The sequence below is a fragment of the Chelonia mydas genome, chromosome 25 (assembly GCF_015237465.2).
Source record: "Chelonia mydas isolate rCheMyd1 chromosome 25, rCheMyd1.pri.v2, whole genome shotgun sequence".
Classification (NCBI taxonomy): Eukaryota; Metazoa; Chordata; order Testudines; family Cheloniidae; genus Chelonia; species Chelonia mydas.
Genome location: NC_057858.1, coordinates 2,178,572 through 2,192,572, shown reverse-complemented (window position 1 = coordinate 2,192,572; position 14,001 = coordinate 2,178,572). Strand labels below are relative to the sequence as shown.

Here is a 14,001-nt window from a genome sequence, read left to right as displayed (position 1 = left end):
TGCAACTTCCTGGGCTCTCTCAGTACCCCGTTCATTCCACCCCTTCAGACATCTTCCAAAATGATAGCTGGACTTACACACAGCTATAAGAGCCTACACTGCCCTTTGCTGTTATCTCTCTTCCCCAAAGTCATGTGTGCGAGTGTGAGAGAGATGTTACTGACAGAATCTGTAACCGTATAGATCGCTGTTGGAACCTCTGGTACATATTTGCAACAAATATTGTACAAAGGCTGTCTATGGTGTCTATGGGAAGGTTATGATTGGCTGGTTATAATTATGCTATCTGTATCATTTTTGTAGTTGAAGTTATGAATACTGGTTCTATACTGTCTGTATTTCAAACTTATGCTATGCTTCTGGGTGACACCCCAGACAAGTTGGTGTCAGCTCTGCCAAGCCTGCTTGACGGCCCATTAAGGACCATCAGCTATACAACTGACCCACTGAGGGAACTGACCACTGAGGGAAGGCAGACACACCTTGTGACTCAGCAAGGCATGTAGGGACCTGCCTATGGACAGAACTCTAAGGTTTTTCTATGTCATGTGCTGGATAGCATGTCCTTGGGACAAAGTAAGCAAAGACCACATGGCAAGAGACTATAAAAGGCCAATGCCTCATCGCCATCTTGTCTTCAATCCTGCTTACCTCACCTCTGGAGGGACTTTGCTGCTGGAAGCTCTAAACAAAGGACTGATGACCCATCCCAGCTGTGGATGTACTCCAGAGACTTGATTTGAACCTGCAGTTTATTCTATCACTGCTACAAGCCTGAACTAAGAACTTTGCCATTACTGTATGTAATTGATTCCATTTAACCAATTCTTGCTCTCGTCTATATCTTTTTCCTTTTAAGAATAAACCTTTCGATTCTAAAGGATTGGCAACAGCATGATTTGTGGGCAAGATCTAATTTGTTTATTGACCTGCGTCTGGGGTTTGGTCCTTTGGAATCAAGAACCTTTTTTCTTTTACTGGGGTATTGGTTTTCATAACCATTCATCCCCATAACGAGTAGCACTGGTGGTGATACTGGGAAACTGGAGTGTAAGGGAATTGCTTGTGTGACTTGTGGTTAGCTAGTGGGGTAAAACCAAAGTCTTCTCTGTTTGGCTGGTTTGGTTTGCCTCAGAGGTGGAAAAACCCTAGCCTTGGGCTGTAACTGCCCTGCTTTAAGCAATTTGTCCTGAATTGGCACTCTCAGTTGAGTCCCACCAGAACAAGCATCGTTACAGTGTGTTTATTTTTATTAAATAAAAATATACTCTGACAGATAACCAATCTGTCTCCTACACACAGTGGTTGGTGCTGAAATTAATATACAGTGGCATCTGATCATTTGCTAAGTACAAATCAGTCAGGAATCATCAACATTTTCATGCAAGGTGGCAAGTTAAAGCATTGCAGAGTGCTGTACAGAAAGACATCACTGGAGCTCATTGTCAAAAAGGTGCCTCAAAGCCTCCCTGATTCAAATAGCCCCCAGCTGTCACTCTCTAATAGCCCTGGTATCTGGCTACTCAAAATCAGCTGCCAGGCAAGCTGCCTCTGCGCACCACTCCAGAGCAAACTTAAGAACATAAGAATGGCCCTACTGGGTCAGATCAAAGGTCCATCTAGCCCAGTATCCTGTCTTCCGACAGTGGCCGGTGCAGGTGCCCCAGAGGGAAAGAACAGAACAGGTAATCATCAAGTGATCCATCTCCTGTCACTCATTCCCAGCCTCTGGCAAAGAGAGCCTAGGGACACCATCCTTGCCCATCCTGGCTAATAGCCATTGATGGATCTATCCTCCATGAATTTATCTAGTTCTTTTTTGAACCCTGTTATGGCCTTGGCCTTCACAACATCCTCTGGCAAGGAGTTCCACAGGTTGACTGTGAGTTGTATGAAGAAATACTTTATTTAATTTGTTTAAAACCTGCTGCCTATTAATTTCATTTGGTGACCCCTAGTTCTTATGAGTGTTATGAGTAGTAATAAACAACACTTCCTTATCTACGTTCTCTACACCAGTCATGATTTTATAGACCTCTATCATATCTCCCCTTAGCCATCTTTTCCAAGCTGAAAAGTCCCAGTCTTATTAATCTCTCCTCATACGGAAGCCGTTCCATACCCCTGATCATTTTTGTTGCCCTTTTCTGAACCTTTTCCAATTCCTATCTTTTTTGAGATGGGGCGACCACATCTGCACACAGTATTCAAGATGTGGGTGTACCATGGATTTATATAGAGGCAACATGATATTTTTGTCCTATTATCTATCCCTTTCTTAATTATTCCCAGCATTCTATTCACTTTTTTGATTGCCGCTGCACACTGAATGGATGATTTCGGAGAATTATCCACAATGACTCCAAGATCTCTTTCTTGAGTGCTAACAGCTAATTTGGACCCCATCATTTTATATGTATAGTTGGGATTATGCCTTCCAGTGTGTATTACTTTGCATTTATCAACATTGAATTTCATCTGCCATTTTGTTGCCCAGTCACCCAGTTTTGAGAGATCCTTTTGTAGCTCTTTGCAGTCTGCCTGGGTCTTAACTATCTTTAGTAATTTTGTATCACCTGCAAATTTTGCAACCTCACTGTTTACCCCTTTTTCCAGATCATTTATGAATCAGTTGAATAGGACTGGTCCCAGAACAAACCCCTGGGGGACACCACTATTTACCTCTCTCCATTCTGAAAACTGGCCATGTATACCTACCCTTTGTTTCCTATCTTTTAGGCAGTTACCAATCCATGACAGCACCTTCCCTCTTATCCTGTGGCAGCTTACTTTGCTTAAGAGCCTTTCGTGAGGGACCTTGTCAAAGGCTTTCTGAAAATTTAAGTACACTAAATCCACTGGATCCCCTTGGTCCACATGCTTGTTGATCCCCTCAAAGAATTCTTTTGACCCTTAGCTTCACAAACATTATGGAACACACAGTAGGCTGCTATGACCATAGGAATATTTTCCTCATTTAGGTCTACCCTGCCATAAAGGCAACGCCAGTATACTTTTAATCTGCCAGAAGAATATTCTACGATCATTCTGCACCTGTTCAGCCTATTGTCGAAGCGCTGCTTGCGGCTGTCCAGGTTTCCCGTGTAAGGCTTCATGAGACATGGTAGTATAGGGTACGCTAGGTCTCAGGTTCATTATGTTCATTTCAACATCCACCCATTGGGATCTTCTGGTCTGGAAAGGGAGTCTTTGCTTGGAGCTTTCTGTACAGGCCAGTGTTCCTGAAGATGCGTGCGTCATGCACTTTCCTGGACCACCCCACATTGATGTCACTGAAACCATATACGCAATACCATAGAGAAGTACCCATTTTCTATTGTACTCCATCGCAAGATAGTCTGAGGCGAAAATTGGGATATGCATGCCATCTATCGCCCTGCTGCAGGTAGGAAAACCCATTGCTGCAAAGCCATTCATCATTTCATGGATTTTGCCAAGAGAGTCACAGTCCTTCATAGCAAGATGTGATTTATGGCTCTGCACACTTGAATTAACACAGCCCCAGCAGTCAACTTTCCAACACCAAACTGATTCACAACGGACCAGTAGAAGTCTGGAGTTGCCAGCTTCCACACAGTGATCATCATGCACTTCTCCACCGAGAGGGCAGCTCTCATTTTGGTGTCCTTGCGCCATAGTGCCGGGACAAGCTCCGCACAAAGTTCCAGAAAAGTGGCTCTCTGCAGCCACTGCTCGTCATACCAGACCTACATAACACTACGATACCACCACTCAGTCGAAAAGCAACAGTCCATGTGCAGCTGCTCCATGAATACCAGTAAGTAATCTGGTGTTTCTTTCCATAGCACACAGCAGATCAGGAACCTCTGATTCCTGTTCAGATTGGGTGCTCATCATATACTGCATGACGAGCCACAATGGGTTCATAACAGTGACCACAACAGTTGAGAGCAGTGCAGGATCCATCCTTTCAGACAGAGTTGGCAGGCGCACAGTAAACAGGGGTTGTTGAAAAATGCCGCAAAATGCATTCAGAAACCCATTGAACGATGGGACAGAAAAAACTGCATCATGGGACATTGAACCCACACCCATGATCCACTGCAATCCATTCCACCTCCCACAACTCATAGCTGCAGAAGGTGGCGAGTAGCACAGTGGGATAGCTACCCACAGTGCACTGCTCTCCATCAATGCTAGAACAGCAACTGTCCACGCGCTCTGCCGACAGAAGGAGCATTGTATGAACATGCACAAGGGATGTAATTATACTGGTTTTTGATTGTCAGCGTAACTTGTGTTGACAAAACTCTGTAGCGTAGACAAGACCTCACTGTGGTTTTTTAGGACAATTGACTATAGGAATCCAAATTCTTTGGGTGAGCGCAATCACGTTACACATGCTCAGCTCTCCTAGAAGCCAATGTCTGTTCGGACAACCAATCTCAAGGAAGTGGCTTCAACTACTTTCTTTCAAGTGATTTAGGAATCTTTAACTTGATGCGTCAGCAGTGTGCCCTTGTTGCCAAGAAGGCCAATGGCATTTTGGGATGTATAAGTAGGGGCATAGCGAGCAGATCGAGGGACGTGATCGTTCCCCTCTATTCGACATTGGTGAGGCCTCATCTGGAGTACTGTGTCCAGTTTTGGGCCCCACACTACAACAAGGACGTGGATAAATTGGAGAGAGTCCAGCGAAGGGCAACAAAAATGATTAGGGGTCTGGAACACATGACTTATGAGGAGAGGCTGAGGGAACTGGGATTGTTTAGTCTGCGGAAGAGAAGAATGAGGGGGGATTTGATAGCTGCTTTCAACTACCTGAGAGGTGGTTCCAGAGAGGATGGTTCTAGACTATTCTCAGTGGTAGAAGAGGACAGGACAAGGAGTAATGGTCTCAAGTTGCAGTGGGGGAGGTTTAGGTTGGATATTAGCAAAAAAATTTTCACTAAGAGGGTTGTGAAACACTGGAATGCGTTACCTAGGGAGGTGGTAGAATCTCCTTCCTTGGAAGTTTTTAAGGTCAGGCTTGACAAAGCCTTGGCTGGGATGATTTGATTGGGGATTGGTCCTGCTTTGAGCAAGGGGTTGGACTAGATGACCTCCTGAGGTCCCTTCCAACCCTGATATTCTATGATGCTCTGAAGTGGGGATCATGAGCAGGGATCCATTTGGGCAGTCTAAAAAGGTCAGTAACTATGGTATTTAAGAGTTATTTTCCTTTAAGAACTGTCCCCATGAATCCCCAAATCTTGGAAGAACAAGCCATAGTGGACACCCCGAGGCGAGTTTGAGTACCTCCAACCACCCTGAGACATGACTAATACTGCAAAAAAGCCAGTGAGGTAGGTAAGATGGAAACCCCAATAGCAATCTTCCTCTCTCATCCCAAACAGAAGAGAATCTTTAATATTCTGAGGTACTGTGGCCCAGGTATCCAAGTGGTTAAGGCAGTATACCATGCAGACTCCCAAGATGTAGCCTGGCAAATAGTGTCACATGAACACAAGGCTTACCACCTGTAGAAAAAAAAAAGCCACAGGTTTACGATGGGAACCTCTCAAAAAACACGGTCTCCCTAACGGTATGAAAAATTCTCTTAAGCAAGCTTTTCAGCTATGGAGCCTCTTAAGGCTCCAGTGAATTCAGCCTTTTGTGGTGGAATGAGAGTGGATTTGTTTAGGCAAACCCTAAGGACTCAGGATACTTTACACACTTTTCTGAGGGCTTGTCTACACTTGAAATGCTACAGTGGCACAGCTGCAGCGCTGGATCTATGCCATTGTAGCACTTCAGTGTAAACACTTTCCCACACCTCCCCGAGAGGAGGTAACTAGGCAATGGAAGAATTCTTCCGGCAACCTAGCACTATCAACTCCAAGGGTTAGGTTGGCTTAACTATGTCATTCAAGTGTGTGGATTTTTCACAACCCTGAACAACGTAGCTGGGTCAACTTAACTTCTGAGTGTAGACCTGGCTGGCCTGAGGTACATCTTGTAGTGTGCGCGCTAGCTACAGTCAGATACAAATATCCAGACATCCAAGAAAGCCCGTTGCCACAGACAGCTGTTTCATGAAAACCTGGTGGTGAAGACACCAAAAGTAAGAAAGGAGTATTGGTAGAGTCCTTCTCCTGTACAAGGTTGGAGACATATTCAATGACTGTGCCTTTCACATCTTGACTCAACTTTGCTGTATGGAGCTTTATCCAACTGACGACCTGCCCCTAGAGGCAGAGAACCTCCCTCTGGAAAAAAGTTCAGTTTCACATGAAGTCAGGAAGAACTCTGCTTCTCTAACCAAAAAGTAGTGGATGTCCTTATTTATAAAGCAGCATGTCTCACTGAAGGCAGTCATCTTGCCATCGCTGCTCAATAACTGCAAAGTCTCACCTGCAAAGTGGCCAAAAACTAAGCTTACATCCCAAGAGGCTCTAGTCACTATCAGAGCTAAAAAATCATAAAAGTGAAAATATTCAAATTCGGTCCTTGAGAAAAGCTTGGTGTGCTTGGTTATAAAAGGGAGGGGAGAGTGAGGGAAGAGGAAAGACCCGGGGGGTAGTGAGCCACATGTAAGTGGTCACATCCCCAATTGCTTGTTCTGCAGAATATAAGAAATCTATGGGCTTTTTTTGCCGAATCAGTGAGTTCTAAGTCTAAGGCCTCAGAAAAGCCTCCATATCACCAGAAGGGGAAGCACTAGCTGCTTTTCTGGTGGGGACAAAGATGAAAGAATTGTTTCTCGCTCATCCTCCACATACTCATCTTCCTGTTTTACTGAGCCCCTAAGACTGAGATGACAGCTGTTTACAAACCAAATTTTTGTTGCCATAAATTTATGGTAGGCCAGAAAGCCCGGAGTCAATGGTCAGAGCTCTTCCAGCTCCAAGGCAACAAGACAGTCCCATGATCTTATTTCAACCATAAGAACTCACGGACTCCAAATTCCAAAGGAGAGCTGTTCTCCACCGACAGGACAAGGAGTCAAGGATCTGAAAAATTATGTGCTAGACTTGGCTACCATTGTACGCTGGCCTCCAAATGGCCTTTCCTCTCTATCACACACACAGATCTCCTTAGTTTTCTGACACCCTGGACCATATGAAAAGATGGATGAAAACTCAAGAGTCAATGGCAGAAAAGACAAGGATCTCTCCCCATTCCTATTCAACATCTGCACACAGCCACTAGGCAAACTGGTCTCAGACTTTAAGGCCAGAAGGGACCATCATGATCATCTAGTCTCCATTATTAACACTTGTTACTTCTCAGCTGGACTACAGCAATGCAATATAGTCGGGCATGCAGTATTCCACACTTCGAGAACTCCAACTGATAAAGAATGCTGTGGCAATCTCCCTCAGAAACAGTGGCTCCCACTAATACATCACACCTGTCCTCTGCTCCCTACACTGGCTTCTCATAGAATATCAAATCAAGTTCAAGGTCTCTGTCCTTATCCTCAAGGAATTTGATGGCCTGGGCCCAGTATATCTAAGAGGTTGCTCTAAAGGTCTAAGATGAAGACTATTCTCAACCACTTCACTCCTCAGGAACAAGTGAATTTTCTACAATAAGGGAAGGTGACCTATTACTCCTGGGGGAATTCTCCATCACTGCACAAGCACAGAATTAATGTCCCATGCAGATAAATTGATTCACATGCACCTTCCAAGCAGCAGTCAGGGGGAGAAGGGGGCACATCTGGTTTGGGCATCAGGAGCAGCCGGGGGAGATGTAAACCACCACCTCAGGAGGCTGTGGCGGGGAGGGAGAAGAGGAGAGGAGAGACAGTGACAGGACTTCCTCTGCTCCTGGGGTCAGGTCAGACCCACCTCCAGGAACTTACACACACACACACACACACACACACACACCCCTCCCCCCCACTTCCTGACCCCATTGCTCCCAGCCACAGGGGAAGGGGTCACTGTATGGGGGAGCTGCCCCTCATCTGCCCAACCCCCATGCATCCAGACCCCCCCACTGTACATGGACCCCCCTGCCAAGCCTCATCCTCCTCCCCCCCTCCGCCCCCAACTGAGCCCCAACCACCTTCACTTGGATCCACGCCCCAGGAATTCTCATTCCCCCTGCACCTTCAACAAGCCCTAATACTTCCAGATTCACCTCACACAGAGATCCTCCACCAAGCCACCCACACCAAGACTGCCCCATACAGAATTCATCCCGCACCTCAATCCCCTCCACATTTGGATCCTGCCAGGCTGGGCCTGCTTGCCCGACACCTGGATGAGGGGGGCAGGGCTGGGTATGCATGACTGTCACTCTATCTCACTGTGGAACCATAGAGATGTGCTAGTATACCTAGTAAGGAATCTATTTATCAAAAGACATTTCCTGAATCTTTTTATTGTTTGTATTGTTTCAAACATACTTGCTGATGGGTATTTTAAATACTTGAAAAATGTGATTATATTGTGTTTTGGTAAATAAAATACAGAGTTCTACAAAATTTTAAAATACTGAGAGCAGAAGGTTTATTAGATGACAGGAACACGGTTTAACACAGAGCCTGTAGGTGCAGAGAACAGGATCCCTCAGCTGGGTCCATTCTGGGGGGCAGTGATCCAGACAACCACATCTGCACTTCACTCCATGTCCCCAGCCAGCCCCAAACTGACTCCCACTCCAGCCCCTCCTCCTCCTCTAGGCTTTGTCCCTTTCCTGGGCCAGGAGGTCACCGGATTCCTTTGTTCTCCAACCCTGTAGCTCTCACCTTGCAGGGGGGAAGGACCCAGGCCATCAGTTGCCAGGAAACAGGGTGTCGGCCATTCTCTGTGTCCAGACCCCTGCACACACCTGCCCTCCAGGGCTCTGCAACGACCATACACCCTTATCCCACCACCTAGATACTTAAGAACTGCCATAGGGGAAACTGAGGCACCCCCACAATATTCAGAGGAAACATTAAGAACAGTCCTGCTTCATCACAGACACCAAGACCTGCACCCTCCTTTACATCAAGATGGGAGCAAGAGAATTTGTCAGCACCATGACTCTTCTGCTTCACCCTCCAGCCAGGGAACAATGTCCAGATGCCAAGAAGCTGATCTGAAGTCCCAAACCTGCTTAGCAGGCTCAATAATGAAAATTAGGGATTTATTAAGATCCCACCTGATCTTAGAGACCAAAAACATGGGACCCTAATGACATTACTGCACTGCATGAAACACAGGTCTCAATTTAAAATCCCTAGCTGCCTCAGCCATGCCACTTAACCAAAAACAGGCAAAATAGCTATATAATCAAGTAATCTAGCAGGACCAGCATCAGGAAAAGGTAACAAGCCTAAGAGGACAGCACCCCAAGCAATGCCCATAAACACTTTTCTTTTTAAATAAAAATGCAGCAAGCTAACCTTGTGAGGAAGGAAAAGCACGCCAACACCATCCAACCCCACCCCCCACTGCACACATTCAGCCAGACCCCCAGCCTCCCACACCCATGCCATCCTTCCCCACCCTCGTGCCCTTACCCAGCCAAACCCCCCAGCCTCCCGCACCCATGTCATCCTACTACACCCCCAGGGCCTCACCCAGCCAGACCCCCAGTCTCCCGCACCCATGCCATCCCCACCCCACCCCCCAGTACCCACACCCAGCCAGACCCCCAGCCTCCCACACCCACATCATCCTACACCACCCCCCAGTACCCACACCCAGACCCCCAGCCTCCCACACCCATGTCATCCTACCCCAGCCCCCATGCCCTCAGCACGCCAGACCCCCAGCCTCCCGCACCCATGCCATCCTACCCCACCCCCCAGTACTCACACCCAGCCAGCCTCCCAGCCTCCCGCACCCACGTCATCCTACACCACCCCCCAGTACTCACACCCAGACCCCCAGCCTCCCACACCCATGTAATCCTACCCCAGCCCCCGTGCCCTCAGCACGCCAGACCCCCAGCCTCCCGCACCCACGCCATCCTACCCCACCCCCAGTACCCACACCCAGACCCCCAGCCTCCTACACCCATGTAATCCTACCCCAGCCCCCATGCCCTCAGCACGCCAGACCCCCAGCCTCCCACACCGCCCCTACTCCAGCTCCTACACCCCCATTCCGCCAGGCCGCCGCTTCCAGCACCGGTTCCTTCCATCCACCGAGCCCCCCGCCCGCAGCCGCGCCGGCCCGAGGCCCCGGCCCCCACACGCGGGGACGCGGCCTCCTGCTCCCCCGGCCAGGCAGCCGCCCACAACGCGCCCGGGGCCGAGCCCCGTGGGGACCGGGTTCCGCCGGCGGCGCCTCACCTCTTGGGGGGGCCGTCCCCGGCGCTGCCTGCCCCGTTGGCTGCCGCCGTCTCCTCCATTTTGCCGCTGCCCTCAGTCCCCACGGCCGCCATTTCCTCCGCGCAGCCCCTTTGTGCAAGCAGCGGCCGCCCCACGCCGTGCCCCGGAGCACGCCGGGAAAGGGGCGGGGCCGCGACCCTGGCGGCAGCGCCCCCCTGTGGCCACGTGGTTCGGGACGCTGACGTCGGGGGGCCGTTCCCGGGCTCCGGGGGGTCGGCGCGAGACCCAGGGCGGCGCGGGGGCCCGGCGTCTCTCCTGCTGCTGGCGGCGGCGCCGTGCGGGCTGGGCCGGTGTCTGCGGGGGGTCGGGCTGGGCGTGCGGTGCTGGGGGGGCCGTGTCCGGGGTCGGGCCGGTGTCTGCGGGGGGTCGGGCTGGGCGTGCGGTGCTGGGGGGGCCGTGTCCGGGGGTCGGGCCGGTGTCTGTGGGGGGTCGGGCTGGGCGTGCGGTGCTGGGGGGGCCGTGTCCGGGGGTCGGGCCGGTGTCTGCGGGGGGTCGGGCTGGGGGGGGCCGTGTCCGGGGGTCGGGCCGGTGTCTGCGGGGGGTCGGGCTGGGCGTGCGGTGCTGGGGGGGCCGTGTCCGGGGGTCGGGCCGGTGTCTGCGGGGGGTCGGGCTGGGGGGGCCGTGTCCGGGGTCGGGCCGGTGTCTGTGGGGGGTCGGGCTGGGCGTGCGGTGCTGGGGGGGCCGTGTCCGGGGGTCGGGCCGGTGTCTGCGGGGGGTCGGGCTGGGCGTGCGGTGCTGGGGGGGCCGTGTCCGGGGGTCGGGCCGGTGTCTGCGGGGGGTCGGGCCGGTGTCTGCGGGGGGTCGGGCTGGGGGGGCTGTAGTCCGGGGGTCGGGCCGGTGTCTGCGGGGGGTCGGGCTGGGCGTGCGGTGCTGGGGGGGCCGTGTCCGGGGGTCGGGCCGGTGTCTGCGGGGGGTCGGGCTGGGGGGGCTGTAGTCCGGGGGTCAGGCCGGTGTCTGTGGGGGGTCGGGCTGGGCGTGCGGTGCTGGGGGGGGCCGTGTCCGGGGGTCGGGCCGGTGTCTGTGGGGGGTCGGGCTGGGCGTGCGGTGCTGGGGGGGGCCGTGTCCGGGGGTCGGGCCGGTGTCTGTGGGGGGTCGGGCTGGGCGTGCGGTGCTGGGGGGGCCGTGTCCGGGGGTCGGGCCGGTGTCTGTGGGGGGTCGGGCTGGGCGTGCGGTGCTGGGGGGGGCCGTGTCCGGGGGTCGGGCCGGTGGCTGCGGGGGGTCGGGCTGGGCGTGCGGTGCTGGGGGGGCCGTGTCCGGGGTCGGGCCGGTGGCTGCGGGGGGTGGGACTGGGCATGGCGCTGAGCCTGGGGCGAGACAAACAGCTGTTCCCCCACCGCACACCTGCCTGCAGGCTCCGGCCCTCTCCACCAGCCCCCGGCAGGATAGCTTCAGGGCTCCCCCGAAGGCAGCTCTCGGTGACTTTAGCTGCGTGGGGGGCGCTGGTGCACACTGTCCCCAAGTCGGCCTAAGATCTCGACCGCGGTATGGGGGAGTTCAGCGCTGTAGCGTGTGACGGGACGCTCAGCCGAGCCGCAGCCAGCTCTTCGTTATTCTGTGGCGAGAGAAAAGCTCAGAGGTTCTAGAGCCCTTACGTAGACCATTCGCTCGCCCTTTCAATTCACCGGGCTTTGGAACCCGTGTCCCCTGCCTAGCAAGCGTCGTTGCGTTGAGGGTGAGTCCCTCCATCGGGGTGGGCCGGGGACAGTTCTGGGGCCTGAGCTCACACGACAAGGATAACAACCCTTTATCACTCCTGCCCCCAGGGGTGGCAAGTTGTATGGACCTGTGGTGCCCAGGCACCAGGGCTGGGGGCCCTGCTCCACCAATGTTTGGAACTGGGTCTCTCCCCCAGTCCTGCCTGGAGCGGCCCTCAGCCCCCACTTGCCTCACCCCATCGCACGCCTCACTGGGCCCCGGAGCATCCCTGCCTGCATGAAAGCAGCATGGCTCTCCCTTGCCTGCCCACTTCCTGGATCCCAATAGGGCTGTTGCTTAAGCCTACGGCACAGCACAAGAGCAGTGCCAGTGGCAGGCTGAGGCAGCTGCTGTTGCTGCACATCGGGAGGGAGCACGCACATGCTGGCAGTCCTCCCTTCCCCTTGCACCCACCCGGAGGAGACGCCGAGGGGGCTTCCGGCGGGAGACATCGGGAGTGGACCTCACTCACCTGAGCAGCTGCTGGGGCTTCGGTGAGCGTTTGGCCCTGTGATCTTCCCCTGCCCCCCCCAGCCACAACTCCTGCCCAACACTGGGCAAGGGGCACCCCATCCCCCATCCCCCACCCCCCACCCCCAGTGTGGCTATGGTGAGGGGCAGCAGGGGAGGAAGAAAGCCACATGTGATGGCAGTCCCCTTCCTGTAAGCGCCGCGCCCCCACCCTTTTCCCACAACCCCCTCCAGCCCCCAAACTCCCTCCCAGAGCCTGCACCCCTCACCCCCTCCTGCACCTCCAGCCCCTACGCCAGCCCAGAGCCTGCACCCAAACTCCATCCCAGAGACTGTACCCCCACCCCCTTCCCATACACCCCCTCCTGCACCCAAACTCCCTCCTACAACCCCACCCCTTGCCCCAGCCCAGAGCCTGCACCCCCACCCCTTACCTCAACCCAGAGCCTACATCCAAACTCCATCCCAGAGCCTGCACCCCCAGCCCAGAGCCTGTACCCAGCATCCAGACTCCATCCCAGAACCCAACCTCTCAACCATCCTACACCCCACCCCAATCCCTGCCCCAGCCCAGGGCCTGCACCTCAGACCTCCTCCCCGCACCCAAACTCCCTCGCAGAGCCTTATGCAGGTGGGGGGGGATGCCCCCCTTTGGGCACCACCAAAATTTCTACAAACCTGCTGCCCCAATAACAGGGAGACCGGGGGGAATCCAACACAAACCACAAATGATCATTTGGGCAAGCAATCCCATCATGCTGAGCACCTAGGCAGGGTGGGTGTGTCCATGCAAATGAGATCACCTCCTGAAGTCTTTTTCCACAGCTCACCACTAGATGTCAGAGGAGAGCTCATTCAGACTCTGCTTACATGTAAATCATCTGGGGTTTAGTTACTTGAGTGCACATGAGAAAGGACCCTGATAAAGTCTTCATGTGCAAAAGTCCTTTTGTTTTTTCAGAATCAGCCTAACACAATTTCACTAAGGCTTAAGCTCTATTTAAAAAAAACAATTTAGGCTTCAAACAACCCTCAAAAATGTCAGCACATATTTCAGATTGTATAAATGCCTGAAACTGAGCATTATAATAGAAGATAAAGGGCTGACCTAGAAGGGAAGGCCTTAAAAGCCAGAGGCTAAGCGACCAAGGGGAGCTAGCGAATGGGACCACAACCAGGGGAGTTTGAGAGAGGACGAAGGTGAGATCCCCCTGCTGAACAAATAAGGTGCGAGTACTAACCTTTGGTGAGTGAGTTTGTTTGGCTGTTTTTCTTCCAGGTTATTTCAGTTACGGGGTCAATTGCGATTATTGGTTGGGGACAGTCTGAGCCTTTGTTCCCTTGGTCATCCTTGAGATCATCCTCCCACTGTGTGATTAACGAGGGGGTAGGCCTGACCTAGGAGGGAAGGCCTTAAAAGCCAGCGGCTAAGCAACCAAGGGACCACAAACAGGGGAGTTTGAGAGAGGGCGAAGGAGAGCCCCCTGCTGAACAATGTTGTCTCTTGAATCTCTTTCTATTAATTCATAGCGGTTTTC

The 14,001-nt window shown here is 52.7% G+C and overlaps 1 protein-coding gene across 2 annotated transcripts in view; it reads right to left on the bottom strand.

The window, feature by feature from the left end:
* The window catches only part of HNRNPM (heterogeneous nuclear ribonucleoprotein M), a 61,073-nt gene extending 50,626 nt beyond the window's left edge, over window positions 1-10,447 (bottom strand). Inside the window, exon 1 of one of the 2 annotated variants that reach the window (XM_037886025.2) lies at window positions 10,259-10,447. In XM_037886025.2, the coding sequence (XP_037741953.1) occupies window positions 10,259-10,350 (92 nt within the window). In that variant the 5' untranslated portion in view covers window positions 10,351-10,447. The remainder of the gene's footprint in view (window positions 1-10,258) is intronic. The other variant, XM_037886027.2, reaches the window with a different exon arrangement.
* Window positions 10,448-14,001: the final 3,554 nt, after the last annotated feature.